General features: G+C 47.4%; 1 protein-coding gene across 1 annotated transcript in view; it reads right to left on the reverse strand.

The window, feature by feature from the left end:
• Nucleotides 1–280: 280 nt before the first annotated feature.
• The window catches only part of LOC116981723, an 83,621-nt gene continuing 65,616 nt past the window's right edge, over nucleotides 281–18,285 (reverse strand). The window contains exons 8-9 of the mRNA XM_033034777.1: nucleotides 5,696–5,769; nucleotides 281–529 (exon numbers count right to left, since the gene is read on the reverse strand). Of these exons, the coding sequence (XP_032890668.1) occupies nucleotides 281–529; nucleotides 5,696–5,769 (323 nt within the window). The remainder of the gene's footprint in view (nucleotides 530–5,695; nucleotides 5,770–18,285) is intronic.

Consider the following 18,285-nt stretch of genomic DNA (forward strand, 5'->3'; position numbering starts at 1 on the left):
GCCAAAGAGTGATGAATTTATGGAATTTATTGCCACAGATGGCTGTGGAGGCCAAGTCTTTGGGTGTTTTTAAAGTGGGGATTGACAGATTCTTGATTAGCAAGGGCTAAGGTTGTGGGGAGATGGCAAGAGAAAGGAGTTGAGAGGGAAAGATAAATCAGCCATGATTGAATGGCAGAGTAGACTCAATGGGCCGAATGGCCTAATCCTGCTCCAACGCCTTGTGAACTAATGTCAGAGAAGAACCATGAACAGTAGGAGTGAAGCACAACACAACAGCTCAGTCACATAACGCATTGAGAGCATACAGAGCAGCAAAGAGAGCAAGTACGTCTCCTTGTTTTTGGTTCATAATGCGCAAAACCGAAGCACTTTCTCTGTCCAGTTGAAATCCAACCTCTTCCATCACATGCTGAGTTATTTCAAACTCCTCGTCCGTGAACTGAGTGATCAGAAACTTCTCAGGGTCTTCCTCATCCTCACGTTGATATACAGGCCCATCGGGCCATCTGTCATCAATTATTGTCACCTGGAAATTGTATTAGAACCACAGTCATAAAACGATAACTTCAGGAGTTCATAAGAGATTGGAGCAGAATTAGGCCATTCGGCCCATCAAGTCTACTCCGCCATTCAATCATGAATGGTCTATCTAACCCTCCTTACCCCATTCTGCTGCCTTCTCCCTATAACCACTGCAATGCTTCAAGCTCATGCTCACGCTCTGCACCAGCAATGCAGACAGTCGCAACACCTCAGCCTTCGCCAGTGGCCCTGCAACACCATCTCATAGTTTAGTTTAGAGATACAGTGCGGAAATATGCCCTTCAGCCCACTGAGTCCGTGACGACCAGCGATCCCCGCACATTGACACTACCATGCACACACTAAGGCCCGGGTGTGCGGGAGTGGGCGCCGTCTGTGTATGGCAGCCTGCCCGCAGTCCGTCTCTACACCTTTCTTTATTTTATTTTATTTTATTTTAAGTCATGTTAAAAAATGTTAGTGGAGGTCTTCTATGTGGGGGGTGGGGAAGGGGGAAACTTTATTTCTTAGTCCCCTACCTGGTCGGAGAGGCAGCATCCCTCCAAGCTGTTTCTTCGCCCCGTCCTCGCGGCCTACCACCGAAAGGGGAGCGGCGTTTTCCTGTCGGAACCGGCTGGGACTACAGCTTCAGCGGCGGTGGCGCAGCGTTGGGATACCAACACGGAGCGGGCGATGCCTACCGGGTCGCCGTGCGGTAAGCTCCGGGGCGCTGTGGCCGCCGACTCCCAACATCACGGAGCTGGGGCTGCGGGCGTCCGGCCGCGGGCGGCGCTGGATTTGGAGCGCCGCGGAGCCTGGGATCGAGTTCGCCGGGGTCGGAGCTCCAACCGGCACGGCCTGTGGACTACAAGTGCCGCGGTCTCCGGTCTCCAGGGAGGGGAGGCAGCCGCTCCAGACTTTTCCAAGCCGCTGAGGAATGTTTTCACCCGACGCCGATGTTCCATCTTTACGGCAAGAGGGCCCTGAAAATCATCGGACTGGCTGCACGGCCACAGATGGGCACCGACCTCGGGTGTTTCACAGAGGAAGAGGACTTAACTTTCTGGTGCCTTTCCCCACAGTGGAAATGTTTTGATTCTGCTGTGGGGGGACGTTTGTGTTGAACTCTATAATGTGTTGTGTCCATTTTTTATTTTTATTTTTTTATTATTTATTTATTTTTAATTTATTTTATTTTATTTTATTCATTTTTTTTTAAAAACCTTTTTCTATGGTTTGCAATGGAACTTATTATTTAATTTATGTGAAGCACTTTGGGGTCAATGCAAGTTGACTTAAAATGTGCTATATAAATAAAGTTTACTTACTAAGGATAATTTTACATTTACCAAGCCAATTAACCTACAAACCTGTACGTCTTTGGAGTGTGGGAGGAAACCGAAGTGCTCGGAGAAAACCCACGCAGTCACGGGGAGATCGTACAAACTCCGTACAGACAGCATCCGTAGTCAGGATTGAACCGGGGTCTCTGGCGCTGTAAGGCAGCAACACTACCGCTGCGCCACTGTGCCGCTCTGTCAGGGAGGATCCAATCCAGTGCAGATCCAATTCCAGTGTACACCTGGAACAAGGATTGTTCGATGTAGCTGACAAAAAGGCAGGCATAGCTGGAGCCCATGCAAGTGCCCATGGCTACACCTCTGATTTGGAGCCAGTTGGAGGTGTCAAAGGAGAAGTTGAAAAGCAGGACCTCCAGGGTTGTTATCTCCGGTTTGCTTCCAGTTCCTCGTGCTGGCGAGAGCAGGAACAGGGAGATACGGGACCTGAACGTGTGGCTGAGGAACTGGTGCACGGGGCAGGGATTTAGATTCTTAGATCACTGGGATCTGTTTTGGGGTAAGGGGGAACTGTACAAAAGGGACGGATTGCATCTTAACAGGTGGGGGACCAGCATTCTGGCAGGCAGGTTTGCCACTGCTACACGGGTGGTTTTAAACTGAATAAGGGGGGTGGGGTGTCGAATGGGCCAGTGGAGGATGGAGTTAAAGGGAAAGGGTTTCTTAAATGTCTGAGCGTAGAGACAGAGGGGTGTAAAATGAGGGTAGAAGCAATAGGTAGCAAGGTGAAAAGTAAAAGTGGCAGGCCGGAAAATCCAGGGCAAAAATCAAAAAGGGCCACTTTTCAACAAAATTGTATAAGGGGTAAGAGTGTTGTAAAAACAAGCCTGAAGGCTTTGTGTCTCAATGCAAGGAGCATTCGTAATAAGGTGGATGAGTTGAATGTGCAGATAGCTATTAATGACTATGATATAGTTGGGATCACGGAGACATGGCTCCAGGGTGACCAAGGCTGGGAGCTGAACATCCAGGGATATTCAATATTCAGGAGGGATAGAGAGAAAGGAAAAGGAGGTGGGGTAGCGTTGCTGATTAGAGAGGAGATTAACGCAATGGAAAGGAAGGACATTAGTTTGCAGGATGTGGAATCGGTATGGGTAGAGCTGCGAAACACTAAGGGGCAGAAAACGCTGGTGGGTGTTGTGTACAGGCCACCTAACAGTAGTAGTGAAGTTGGAGATGGTATCAAACAGGAAATTAGAAATGCGTGCGACAAAGGCAAAACCGTTATAATGGGTGACTTCAATCTACATATAGATTGGGTGAATCAAATTGGCAGGGGTGCTGAGGAAGAGGATTTTTTGGAATGTATGCGGGATAGATATCTAAATCAACATGTAGAGGAACCAACGAGAGAGCAGGCCATTTTAGACTGGGTATTGAGTAATGAGGAAGGGTTAGTTAGCAGTCTTGTTGTACGTGCCCCCTTGGGCAAGAGTGACCATAATATGGTTGAGTTCTTCATTAGGATGGAGAGTGACATTGTTAATTCAGAAACAATGGTTCTGAACTTAAAGAAAGGTAACTTTGAGGGTATGAGACGTGAATTGGGCAAGATTGACTGGCAATTAATTCTAAAAGGGTTGACGGTGGATATGCAATGGAAGACATTTAAAGACTGCATGGATGAACTACAAAAATTGTTCATCCCAGTTTGGCAAAAGAATAAATCAGGGAAGGTAGTGCATCCGTGGATAACAAGGGAAATCAGGGATAGTATCAAAGCGAAGGATGATGCGTACAAATTAGCCAGAAAAGCAGCATACTGGGAGAAATTCAGAGACCAGCAGAGGAGGACAAAGGGCTTAATTAGGAAAGGAAAAATAGATTATGAAAGAAAACTGGCAGGGAACATAAAAACTGACTGCAAAAGTTTTTATAGATATGTGAAAAGAAAGAGATTAGTTAAAACAAATGTAGGTCCCTTGCAGTCAGAAACGGGTGAGTTGATCATGGGGAACAAGGATATGGCGGACCAATTGAATAACTACTTTAGTTCCGTCTTCACTCAGGAAGACATAAATAATCTGCCGGAAATAGCAGGGGACCGCGGGTCAAAGGAGTTGGAGGAAATGAGTGAAATCCAGGTTAGCCGGGAAGTGGTGTTGGGTAAATTAAATGGATTAAAGGCCGATAAATCCCCAGGGCCAGATAGGCTGCATCCCAGAGTACTTAAGGAAGTAGCTCCAGAAATAGTGGATGCATTAGTAATAATCTTTCAAAACTCTTTAGATTCTGGAGTAGTTCCTGAGGATTGGCGGGTAGCAAACGTAACCCCACTTTTTAAGAAGGGAGGGAGAGAGAAAACGGGGAATTACAGACCAGTTAGTCTAACACCGGTAGTGGGGAAACTGCTAGAGTCAGTTATTAAAGATGGGATAGCAGCACATTTGGAAAGTGGTGAAATCATTGGACAAAGTCAGCATGGATTTACAAAAGGTAAATCATGTCTGACGAATCTTATAGAATTTTTCGAGGATGTAACTAGTAGCGTGGATAGGGGAGAACCAGTGGATGTGGTGTATCTGGACTTCCAGAAGGCTTTTGACAAGGTCCCACATAAGAGATTAGTTTACAAACTTAAAGCACACGGCATTGAGGGTTCAGTATTGATGTGGATAGAGAACTGGCTGGCAAACAGGAAGCAAAGAGTAGGAGTAAACGGGTCCTTTTCACAATGGCAGGCAGTGACTAGTGGGGTACCGCAAGGCTCAGTGCTGGGACCCCAGCTATTTACAATATATATTAATGATCTGGATGAGGGAATTGAAGGCAATATCTCCAAGTTTGCGGATGACACTAAGCTGGGGGGCAGTGTTAGCTGTGAGGAGGATGCTAGGAGACTGCAAGGTGACTTGGATAGGCTGGGTGAGTGGGCAAATGTTTGGCAGATGCAGTATAATGTGGATAAATGTGAGGTTACCCATTTTGGTGGCAAAAACAGGAAAGCAGACTATTATCTAAATGGTGGCCGACTAGGAAAAGGGGAGATGCAGCGAGACCTGGGTGTCATGGTACACCAGTCATTGAAAGTGGGCATGCAGGTGCAGCAGGCAGTGAAGAAAGCGAATGGTATGTTAGCTTTCATAGCAAAAGGATTTGAGTGTAGGAGCAGGGAGGTTCTACTGCAGTTGTACAAGGTCTTGGTGAGACCACACCTGGAGTATTGCGTACAATTTTGGTCTCCAAATCTGAGGAAGGACATTATTGCCATAGAGGGATTGCAGAGAAGGTTCACCAGACTGATTCCTGGGATGTCAGGACTGTCTTATGAAGAAAGACTGGATAGACTTGGTTTATACTCTCTAGAATTTAGGAGATTGAGAGGGGATCTTATAGAAACTTACAAAATTCTTAAGGGGTTGGACAGGCTAGATGCAGGAAGATTGCTCCCGATGTTGGGGAAGTCCAGGACAAGGGGTCACAGCTTAAGGATAAGGGGGAAATCCTTTAAAACCGAGATGAGAAGAACTTTTTTCACACAGAGAGTGGTGAATCTCTGGAACTCCCTGCCACAGAGGGTAGTCGAGGCCAGTTCATTGGCTATATTTAAGAGTAAGTTAGATGTGGCCCTTGTGGCTAAGGGGATCAGAGGGTATGGAGAGAAGGCAGGTACGGGATACTGAGTTGGATGATCAGCCATGATCATATAGAATGGCGGTGCAGGCTCGAAGGGCCGAATGGCCTACTCCTGCACCTAATTTCTATGTTTCTAAGTTGTTGAGGGGGAGGACAAGTTCTGACAGGCAGAGGAGAGAGTTAGCAGAGGGAAAATGTGCTGTGTCGCCTGTTTTACTGGTTTTACTTCTTACCAGCTTTAGCTGTTTGGATATAATCTCTGCCTTAACACTGCTTGCCAACAGGATTAAAGTTTCAGGATCCATCTCTGAAAAAGAAGCAGAATCATTCACACTGTCCTGCAAGACACTGTATCTCTCTACTCAAGGAGAATAATTCCTTGAATTTGGGATGAATCGTCTTTTCTGCACAAGGGTTTTCACTTTCTTCCCAATAGACTGTGAGACGAAGCGCTTTTTCGTTTCATTCTGTGACCCAAATCACGTATCTACCTGTATTTATAACATATTGTGTAAAAATATTATAGAAATTAAACCTGAAACTCGGCAAGACCAAAACCTGGACATATTATTTAATTATGAGAAAAACCTACACTTTTCCGAGTAGTAATTGTCCAATCAATACACGTTTGACATTGAGGCAGACGTCAATTGACCAATCATGCGCTTCGTTTCATGGTCGCTAGACAGCGAGCACCTGGGATCAGGGCTGCATCCTAATTACATCAAAACAATAGCAAGGTTTCGAAGGAATAAAGGTAATGTAACCATGCTAATAATTATGTTTTGCCATTGATTCATCTTTGTAAAGTTATGATGTGAACTGTTAAATAAAAATGATAAATAAAAATGTAGAGCTAGGGTTAGGGTTAGGGTCAGTCAGTCAGTCAGGCTGTCTCCCCGCCGGTGAGTGCTGTGAGGGGTCGGTCGGGCTGTCGGCGCTGACCAGCGATCCCCACACATTAACACTACCCGACACACACTACCGACAATTCTATATTTTTACACCGAGCCAATTAACCTACAAACCTGTACGTCATTGGAGTGTGCGAGAAAAACGAAGATCTCAGAGAAACCCCACGCAGGTCACGGGGAGAATGTACAAACTCCGTACAGGGAAGCTCTGTTACTGAACGAGATTAAAATAGACATCAAATCTTACCGCTGAGTGACTGGATGAGAATGTTTATCGCCCGGTTGATCCCTTTGGACTCCGCGGTGAGAGCGAGAGTTTCTCCTGGTGGATCTTCCTTCTTAATTCCCAACAGATCCAGCATCTTCTCCACGCATGCCCTGTTATCTTCCTCCGCCTGATCCAGCACTTGGAAGTCAGGCTGCAGTTCATCCAAAATCTGGTCCAGCTAAGAACGTACAGCATGGACAGCAAGTGGAGTAAAACACACAGATCAGACTGCCCTGCATTGACTTCATCTACACTTCACGTTGCCTCAAAAATATAGTCAACATAATCAAATTCTTGCCTCAAACCGGTCATTCCTGCACCCGTCCAGTAGAAGGTACAGGAGCTTGGAAGTGCACGTCACCAGACTCAGGAACAGCTTGTTCCCATCTGTTATCAAGTTTCTGAACAGGACCTTCCATAAGCTAGTGAACTGTCTGATTCACCTCTACCCCATCGTGGACCTTAGACTGTGTCTCTGGAACTGGTGCCTTACAATGCTGAGAACTATACCGTGTGCAGGAAGGAACTGCAGATGCAGGTTTAAACCAAAGATAGACACAAAATGCTGGAGTAACTCAGCGACACAAGCAGCATCTCTGGAGAGAAGGAATAGGTGGCGTTTCGGGTCGAGAAGCGTCACTGCCTGAAGAAGGATCTCAACCCGAAATATTTTGTGCCACCTTCTGCACTCTGTATCTTCCCCTTTGCTCGACCTATTGTTTGGCGTGACTATATGTATGTATTGTATATCTGATCATTCCTGTTGCAGCCTTAGCTGAGTTGTTTACAGAACATGTGTGTTCCGTCTCTATCACTTCCAGTGTCACATAAAGCATATTATTCTTCATCTGTTTCACAAACGGATGTTCTTTGACCACTTTCCTGAAAAGACAAAGTTAAGAAGAATGCTACTAAGTAATCAGTTCTGACAAAAGCGGAGATGATGGTCTGGATGATGGCATAAGTTAGACAATAGTTTTGCAATTCACCCGACATCTAATTCATGAATCTCACCAAAGTCGTCAAGAAAAATACCACCAACTTGAATCATTCTGTATGTAATAATCCAAGTGTATGTTAAATTAAGCAAAGTTAAAGCAAGGTGTACAGAATCATGAGAGGAATAGACCAGGTAGATGCACAGTCTCTTTCCCAGAGTAGGGGAATCGAGAACCAGAGAACACAGGTTTACTGTGAGAGGGAAAAGATTTAATAGGAACCCGAGGGGTAACATTTTCACACAAGAAGGAGAGCTGAATTGGACTCTATAGGGTGATTGCACAGTAGGCCCAAAAGGTCAATGTGTGTAACCCACAGAGTCGCTCAAGGGTGCTGGAGGACAAGCAAGCCTCCGGCGTACACTCGTCACACACGCAGCACCTACTACCGCTATACAAAATTTCATTTGACTTTCTTACCAGGAAAATACTGTCAAAATGGTCAGTTTTTGTGTTGTTTAAAATTGTGGGAATAGGGCTAACAGTGAGAACCATTTATTGTACTTTAGAATTCCAAAAAGTGAGGAGCAATGATGGTAGAAGTGATAGTTGAAGGCACAACAACAGCTAAGGTGGTTGGCAAAGGTTGGCCGTGCAGATATCAAGATGGAAAAGATCGAGAATTATTACGTGTGTTCACTGCATTTCATCAACAGTAAGGCATTCTTTGTGCTTTTTTCTTGAGTCCTATGGTATCTAAAAAGTTTTAGAAGTTACCAAGGTTCTGAAGTGCAAAAAGACAACGCTTCTGAAGGGAAATTTCTCAGAAAAAAATCGCAAATCCTGTACGTAATTGAACATAGGGCCTACAAAATTATACGTGGGTTTTGAATCACATTTTACTCAGATGCAAGCCAAGGAATGGCAGAATTGTTTGCTAGTAATTGAACATAATTCAGCTCAGTTAATTGACAATATATTTGAAAGGGAGGGAGGGGGTGTTTAAACTTTCAGGACATATTATTTTCCAAAATTTTCTTTTCAACTTTACATGTTTAATGCCTACTCGCATCTAAGTATTTATTCATTTATTTATGCATTACTGAACAGCCTGCAGCATGGAACGATGTTACCAATCCTGATTGGCACCAACTGTGAATATGGGATGTGGTGATGACAATGAGCTGGATAGACAACGTGCACAAGAACGCCATGCGTGTGCGACAAGAAGAGAGAGTATGGAATTCAGTTCTGTAAGTTGGGAAATATCTCGCGATTTCTCAGGCACTAAATAAGGATCGATACCAGTCACAGAAACTTTTTTAACGTAGTGTGCCTACTCGTAAGTTGAAAGATTGGAAGCATACTGCGACAATTCGATGGCTGCTGGGGCCAAAGACAGTCCCACTGTAACGGCAGCCATAGTAATCAACACACTCGTGCTTGCCTCCATTACACCGCTTGTCCTCCAGAAGGCTTTGCGTGGCAACATTATGGGTCAAGTGGCGTGACCTCGCCGGCCGTGCAATCGCCCAATAGGGAACCAGAGCAGTGACCTCAGAATGTAGCCTTGTGGGCAACAGTATTGAGAAGAAGTCCAGAACTAGGCGTCACAGTTTAAGGATAAGAAGGAAGTCTTTTAGGACCGATATGAGGAAAATCATTTTTTACACAGAGAGTGGTGAATCTGTGGAATTCTCTGCCACAGAAGGTAGTTGAGGCCAGTTCATTGGCTATATTTAAGAGGGAGTTAGATGTGGCCCTTGTGGCTAAAGGGATCAGGGGGTATGGAGAGAAGGCAGGGATGGAATACTGAGTTGGATGATCAGCCATGATCATATCGAATGGCCTCCTCCTGCACCTATTTTCTATGTTTCTATGTAAGAAGGGTCTCGACCCTTGACAGCACAGTGCCTCTACTCGCTGGAGTTTAGAAGTAAAGTAAAGTAAGTAAAGTAGCCTTTATTGTCATTCAGACCTTGCGGTCTGAACGAAATGTTGTTGCCTTGCAGTCCTACATATAGTAAAAAATGGCAATAACATACAAAAAACACAAATTAACATCCACCACAGTGAGTTGAATACTCCTCACTGTGATGGAAGGCAAAAGTCTTAAGTCTTTGTCTCTTCCCTTCTTATTCTCCCTCTGCGCCGAGGCGATCCAGGCTTCGGATGTTGTGACCCCGCCGGGCGATGGTAAGTAATGTCAGTCCCGCGGCTGAATCCAAGCTCCGCGAACGGGCCGGTTCAGCTCCGCGGCCCGGGGTGGTCGAAGCCGCCGAAGCTGCGGCCCTCCAGTCCAGAGGACACAGCTGTTGTCGCGGGAGCTCCGGTGAACAGGTCACCAACCTGCGAGCTCCCGACGATGTCGTCCACCGGGCCCGCGGCCGGTCCACCGAGGTCGGGTCGCTGTTGCCGCTGCCTCTGCCCCCTCCGAGGTCTGGTGGCTGCTGCCGCTGCCGCTGCCCGCTCTGAGGTCGGGTCGCCGCTGACGCTGCCCGCGCCGGGGTCGGGTCGCCACTGCCGCTGCCCGCTCCGTGGGCGGGTCGCCGCTGCCGCTGCCCGCTCCGAGGTCTGGTGGCTGCTGCCGCTGCCGCTGCCCGCTCTGAGGTCGGGTCGCCACAGCCGCTGCCTGCTCCGAGTTCGGGTCGCCACTGCCGCGGCCCGCACCGAGGGCGGGTCGCCGCCACCCCAGCACCGAGGCCGCCAGCTCCGCTATTAGGCCTCGGCGCAGGCGGAGACGGAGACGGGGGATACGACAAGAGAAGTCGCATCCCCCCGAAATAAGAGACCAAAAACATGTTTCCCCCCCCACCCACACACATACACAATAAACCAAAATTAAACTAAAATAAGACAAAAGAACAACACAAAAAAGAAAAAAAAACAGACGGACTGCAGGCGAGCCGCAGCTGCTAAGGCAGGTTGAGGGGGGACCTCATTAAAACTTAATGAAAGGCATGGATAGAGTGGATGTGGAAAAAATGTTTCCACTGGGTGGGGGAATCTAGGACCAGAGGTCATAGCTATAGAATTACAGGGTGGTCTTTTATAAAGGTGGTGAGGAGGAACCTCTTTAGTCAGAGGGTAGTTCGTCTGCAGAACTCATTTGCCCAAGTGCACCGTGGAGGCCAAACTGTGGCTATTTTTAAAGCAGAGCTAGTCAAATTCTTGATTAGAACAGGTGTCAAGGGTTATGGAGAGAAGGCAGGATAATTGGATTCGGAGGGAGATCAGCAATTATTGTATGGCGGAGTAGACTCGAAGGGCTGAATGGCCTAATTCTACTGCAATAACTTGTGAACGTGGCCAGAAACGTCTCTCCAGAGATTCCTCCTGTTCCGCTGAGTTACTGCAGCATTTTGTGTCTATCTTCGGTGCATAACCAGCATCCACAGTTACATAGAAACATAGAAAATAGGTGCAGGAAGAGGCCATTCGGCCCTTCGAGCCAGCACTGCCATTCATTTTGATCATGGCTGATCGTCCCCTATCAATAACCCATGCCTGCCTTCTCCCCATATCCCTTGACTCCACCAGCCCCTAGAGCTGTATCTAACTCTCTCTTAAATCCATCCAGTGACCTAGCCTCCACTGCCCTCTGTGGCAGGGAATTCCATAAATTCACAACTCTCTGGGTGAAAAAGTATTTTCTCACCTAAGTCTGAAATGACATCCCCTTTATTCTAAGACTTTGGGCCCTGGTTCTGGACTCGTCCAACATTGGGCGAGATCCTTCCTACACATTGAGAATTATTGTGCCAAGTGTTATGTCACATTTTGGGTCAAATTACAGTGTTGAAGGTGGAGTTATAACCAATGAATAGGAGTCTGACAAAGGTGTCAACCCTTTTCTTTCCTTTTTGCCACTAGCCTTTCTCACTCACTCCACCCATCTCTGCCTTAACTACTTCCTCTGGCAGCTCATTCCATATACAGGTACCCCGCCATCCTAGACTTGAAAAAGTTGCCCTTCAAGTGCATAATAAATCTTGCCGTTCTCACCTTAAATCTCTGTCCTCTAGTTCTTGATTCCCCTCAGGGTTGAACGTATACCCGTCATTACTCAACTGAAAACGTCATTTATCCATGCTCTCCAGCGATGCTGCCTAACCTGCTGACTAACCGCAACACTTTGTGCCTTTAATTTTAGAAAACATACAGCGCAGGAACAAGTCCTTCAATGCACAATATCTGTGCCAGAAGATAATGCCAAATATAATTAATCTTATCTGCCTGCACATGATCCATATCCCGCCAATCCCTGCATATCACTGTGCCTATCTAAAAGCCTCTTAAATGCCACTATCCTATTTTCCTCAACCACCGCCCCTGGCAGCAAGTTCCAGGTACTCACCGCCCTCAGTGGAAAGATTTTGATCCACACATTTCCTTTAAACTTTTCCTCTCTCACCTTAAAGCTAAGCCATCCAGTCTGACATTTCCATCCTGGGAGAAAAGGTTCTGACCGCCTATCTATGCCTCTCAGAATTTTGTACACTTTTATATAAAATATTCAAACTCCCATACCCACATGCCTGTCTTTGACCTCCCCTACCCTACCTACTGCCTGAAAGACTGCATGTTACATCTAAGAAGGAACTGCAGATGCTGGTTTACAATGCTGGAGTGACTCAGTGGGACAGGCACCATTTCTGGAGAGAAGGAATGGGTAACGTCTCACAAGTTCACGAGTTATTGGAGTAGAATAAGTCCATTAGACTGTTCGGCTCGTCGAGTCTACTCCGCCACTCAATCATGGCTGATCTCTGGCTCCCAATACCATTGTCCTGCCTTCTCCCCACAACCCTTGACACCCGTTCTAATCAAGAATTTGTCTATCGCTGCCTTAAAAATATCCACTGACTTGGCCTCCACAGTCCTCTGTAGCAATGGGTTCCACAGATTAAATACCCTCTGACTAAAGAAGCTCCTCCTCACCTCCTTTCTTAAAGAGTGCTCTTGAATTCTGAGGCTGTGGTCCCACCAGCAGAAACGTCCTTTCCACATCCACCTTATCCATGCCTTTCATTATTTTGTAAGTTTCAATGAGGTCCCCCCTCAACCTTCTAAACTCCAACGAATAGAGCAATGCTGCCATGGGTCGAGACCCTTTTTCTCAATACTGTCGCCCACATGGCAACATTCTCAGGTCACTGTTCTGGTTCCCTATAGAGCCAAATTCAGCTCTCCCACCATTTACAAGTTTGCAGATGATAGCAAAGGGTCATCTGTGGTTTTGGGGCTGGTCTCAAACAATGAAGACGTGGAGTGAAGGAAGGGAAGTGTGGACTGACCAGCGGGAGTAGACAAAAAAGCTGCAGAAACTCAGCGGGTGAGGCAGCATCTATGGAGCGAAGGAAATCTGCGACATTTCGGGTCGAGACCCTTCTTCAGACTGTGAGGGGGGTGGGAGGCAGGAAGAAGAAAGGAAGAGGTAGAGCCTGTGGGCTAAGGGAGAGCTGGGAAGAGGAGGAGAAAGCAGAGACTACCTGAAATTAGAGAAGTCAATGTTCATACAGCTGGGGTGTAAACTGCCCAAGCGAAATATGAGGTGCTGCTCCTCCAATTTGCGGTGGGTCACTCTGGCCATGGAGGAGGCCCAGGACAGAAAGGTTGGATTCGGAATGGGAGGGGGAGTTGAAGTGTTGAGCCACTGGGAGATCTGGTTGGTTATTGTATATGCTATGTTATGGTATACCGTGTGGAGGTATTGGGCGAAGCGATCGCCAAGCCTACGCTTGGTCTCACCGATGTAGAGCAGCTGACATCTAGAGCAGCGGATGCAACAGATGAGGTTGAGGAGGTGCAGGTGAACCTCTGCTGCATCTGGAATGACTGCTTGGGTCCTTGAATGGAGTCAAAGGGGGAGGTAAAGCGATAAGTGTAGTATTTCCTGCGGTTGCAAGGGAAAGTGCCAGGGAAAGGGGTGGTTTGGGTGGGAAGGGACGAATTGACCAAGGAGTTAAGGAGGGAGCGGTCTCTGCGGAAAGCAGACAGAGAAGGAGATGGGAATATGTGGTCAGTGGTGGGATCCCGTTGGAGGTGGCGAAAATGTTGGAGGATTATTTGTTGTGTGCGACGGCTGGTAGGGTGGAGGGTGAGGACAAGGGGGACTCTGCCCTTGTTACGAGTGGGGGGATGGGGAGTGTGAGCAGAGTTACGGGGTATAGAAGAGACCCGGGTGAGAGCCTCATCTTTAGTAAATGACGGGAACCTACGTTACCTGAAGAATGAGGACATCTCCGTTGCCCTGGTTTGGAACACCTCATCCTGGGTGCAGATGCGGCGTTGATGGAGGAATTGGGAGTAGGGGATGGAGTCCTTACAGGAAGAAAGGTGAATTCTCCAATTTTAAGGTAAGTAACTGTAAATATTAAACCGCATCTCCAGCCCAGCCCCCCCCCCCCAATATAGATCTATAGATCGGCCTTTGTATTCAACTGATAAATATCTGCGTTTGGTCAGCTGGGGGAAGTCAGCTGGGGGAAGTCAGCTGGGGGAAGTCAGAAGGTTGTCAGAAGTCAGAAGGTTGAGGATCCAGGTTCTCCACATTCCAAGAGGTAAACTGATATTTCTACCTGCAGGAGGAAGGGCAGGGCAGCTCTCAGGTGGCAGCGAACACCAACAACCCTTGCACCTGCTGAGTTTCTCCAGCAATTTTGTGTACCTTCGATCTTCCAGCATCTGCAGTTCCTTCTTGAACACCAACGGCAGGTGGGTGTAAGCGGCGAGGGGGGCAGCTCTGGTCACCGTGCAGGGAGCGGTTTAATTGTGGGTTGCGAGGGGCGAAGGGTGGGGAGAGGCGGTGGGGAGGGAAGGAGAGGGGTGGTGGGGACGGGAGGGCGTGACGGGCGGTGATGGGATACAGGGTGGGGGAGGATTGCCGGTGAACAAATCTCCCCGCTGTTCCCAAGCCCGGGAGTTCACCTCGTGAACTCAATTCTCACCTGATTTCAAGAACCACGTTACCGAGAACCGGTGGGGTGGTGGGGGGGGGGGTTGCCCCGGGCGCTAATTTTTTAGGGGCGCAAAATATAGTTGGATTTATTTTTATAAAATGGCAAAAAAAATTGTTCTAAAGGCACGCTGCACCTCTTTAGCAGCCTTCCCCTGAATTATTGTAATAAAATGTAAAATTGTTTGCCATTTTATAATTTTTTTTATCTAACAATTTTTTTGCGCCCCAAAAAATGTATCCAACAATTTTAACCAACCAGCGATCTCTGCGCCGAGACCACTGCCACTGTCCCAGCCGCCGCTGTCGTCCACTGGGCCCGTGGTCGGGTCGAGTGGCCGCTGCCGCCGGAACGTGCCCCAGCTCCGAGTTCTGGTCGCCGCTGTCCCAGCTCCGAGGCCAGGTCGCCGCTGCCGCGCTCCAGCGCCGATGCCGGGCCGCCGCTGCCGCCGTCCCAGCACCGAGGCCGCCGCTACCGCTGCCGCCGTCCCAGCACCGATGCCGGGCGGCCGCTGCCGCTGTCCCAGCTCGGAGGCCAGGCCGCCGCTGTCAAAGCCGCCGCTGCCGCTGTCAAAGTTGCCGCTGCCCAGCTCCGAGTTCTGGTCGCCGCTGCCGCCGTCGCCGCTGCTGCTGTCCCTGCCGCCGCTACCGCTGCCCCAGCTCCGAAGCCGCCATTAGGCCTCGGCGGAGGTGGAGACGGGGGATACGACAAAAGAAGTCGCATCCCCCGAAGGAAGAGACCAAAAACCGCTAATGAGGAGGCGCAATATTTTAAACTGCCCCGGGCGCGCAAAACCCACCCTACGCCACTGCCGAGAACCAAACACAGGAGATTAACCCGGGTTAGGCAGCTCGTTCGTCACCTTTGAATGCAAACAAAATGTCCTGCAGACTGTAGAAGCTGTAATTTTTAACAAAGTGTTGGAGGAACTGAGCGGGTCAGGCAGCATCTGGGGAGGGAATGGACAGGGGACATTTCGGGTCGGAACCCTTCTTCAGTAAGGGAGTGTTGCATTTGTATAACACCTTTCACAACCCCCGGGACATCCCAGAAGTACTTCACACTTCACTGTTAACTTCACCGCCACCATCAGGGTAGATAATGAATGCGGATCAAATGTCTTGTTTATCAGTACGGTGTAGGAAGGAACTGCAGGCGCTGGTTTACACTGAAGATAGACACAAAATGCTGGAGTAACTCAGCGGGACAGGCAGCATCTCTGGATAGAGGAATGGGTGACGTTTCGGGTCAAGACCCTGCTTCACACTGATGGGGATGGGGGATGGGGGATGGGGGGGGGGGGGGGGGAATTGAATCTGTTTGATCATTAAATTCTCCAACTTCCCCAACTCCTATTTCTCCCCCCTCCCCCCTCCCTCCCCAAATCTGGTGCGCTCCCATTTCCCCAATATCTCCAACCACCCGAGTCAGGAAGGGTCTCGACCCGAAACGTCACCCATTCCTTTTCTCCAGGGATGCTGCCTGTCCCGCTGAGTTACTCCAGCTTTTCTGGTGCCCAGAACTGAACACAATACTCTAAATGCGTCATCACCAATGTCTTATACAACTGCAACATTACCTCCCAACTTCTAAACTCAATCCTGACTGATGAAGGCCAATGTTTGAGTCTATGTGCTTGTGGTGCTGCTGCACCTGTGATGTCCCTGTACTTCATTGTACTTGTGCATATGACAATAAGCTCACCTAGACTAGACCTGGAACGTCAACTGTCTATTTCACTCCACAGATGCTGCATGACCCGCTGAGCTCCTCCATCACTTTCTGTTCCATCTCCTCAAGCTCCTTGTGCCTTCATCATAATCTATGTTTGGTGAAGGGTAGTTGACCTTACCATTGGCTCTGTTTCCGTCTTCAGAGAGATGCTGCCTAACATGCCGCGTTTTTCCATTGTTAATGTTATGCTTAATGTTTGTTCGTTTTTAGAGCCATGTTTTATAGCGCTACCAAGAAAATTGTGAGCGAGCTTGATCCTGGCGGCAGCACAGTGCATCCTGTGAAAAGCCCGAATGATTCTGAAAACTGCAAACCACTTCACCTATCCATCGTAAAGAAGAGAAATATGTTTTCCAGAAGAGAAAATTATGCTCACACTTCCTTCAAACTGACTGATATATTGGTTGATGGCAAAGGTTTAGTTTTTGGTAAGATATGGCATTTCTAACATTTTCCTGCACACTGAAGTCTAGTTTGCAACAAGTTAAGTTGATGACAAATGTAGAAGCAATGTTGTAAAAGTGAAATGATTATTTGGATTAAGATACCCAGAATAATGTAGACATGAGGAACTGCAGATGCTGGAATCTTTTATAAAATACAAAGTGCTGGAGTAACTCAGCAGGTCAGGCAGCATTTATTGAGGAAAGTGGACACACATTTTTGAGTGAAGAAAGGTCCCAACCCGAAATGTTGCCAATCCAATCCCTCCACAGATGCTCCCTGACCCATTAAGTTCTTCCAGGAATTTGTGTTTTGCTCAAGGGTAAACAGGTGACAATTCAGGTTGGGATACTCCTTCAGACTAACTGTGGTCCCCAGAACAATGTCCACTTTCCAAAGTCACGCTGTGACAACTGGAAAATTAAAAATGAAATAATTAAATGAAGTCACAATGAAAAGCCGCCATTGGTACAAATTTCAATGGTTCAATGGTCCTTTTATTGTCACAGTGCGAAGTGCAAACGCACAGTGAAATTCTTTCTTGCAAAGAGTCCAGTAGATCCACTGATCCCGCATGCGAGAAGCACCATGTTTTGGCGCCATTTCCAAGAAACTGCAGATTGCACGGACCCGGTGGGCTGAAGGGCCTGTTTCCATGCTGTCTATAAACTAAACTGAACATCATGTAAATGGGTTAAAAACATCTCTTAGTATCACCATAGCTTTGTGAACACCGGGGAATGATTTTGACTTCAGAGTGAACCACCCATTAAATGTTTCATTGTATCTTCATCCTTTAGAGTTTAATAAAGGCGAGCAGAAATTGGGAGATGGAGTGTAGAAAGTGTACGGTTAAGTTTCCTTCTATGGTCTAAAATTACAATACCGTCGCCCTCTGTTGAAACTCTATTGTAGAAACATCTAAAATTCTTAAAGGTTAGGACAGGTTGGATGCAGGAAAAATGTTCCCGATGTTGGGGGACTCAGAAACAGATGTCACGGTTTAAGAATAAGGGATAAGGCATTTTGGACTGTGATGAGGAAAACCTTTTTCACCCAGAGAATTCTCTGCCACAGAAGGCAGTGGAGGCCAATTCACTGGATGTTTTCAACAGAGAGTTAGATTTAGCTCTTATGGCTACAGGAATCAAAAGCAGGAAAGAGGTACTGATTTTGGGTGATCAGCCAACATCAGCTGATGTAGCTAATGTAACCCCACTTTTTAAAAAGGGAGGGAGAGAGAAAACGGGGAATTACAGACCAGTTAGTCTAACATCGGTAGTGGGGAAACTGCTAGAGTCAGTTATTAATGATGGGATAGCAGCACATTTGGAAAGTGGTGAAATCATTGGACAAGGTCAGCATGGATTGTCGAAAGGTAAATCATGTCTGACGAATCTTATAGAATTTTTCGAGGATGTAACTAGTAGAGTGGATAAGGGAGAACCAGTGGATGTGTTATATCTGGACTTTCAGAAGGCTTTTGACAAGGTCCCACATAAGAGATTAGTATACAAACCTAAAGCACACGGTATTGGGGGTTCAGTATTGATGTGGATAGAGAAT

Source organism: Amblyraja radiata, chromosome 16 (genome assembly GCF_010909765.2).
Source record: "Amblyraja radiata isolate CabotCenter1 chromosome 16, sAmbRad1.1.pri, whole genome shotgun sequence".
NCBI lineage: Eukaryota > Metazoa > Chordata > Chondrichthyes > Rajiformes > Rajidae > Amblyraja > Amblyraja radiata.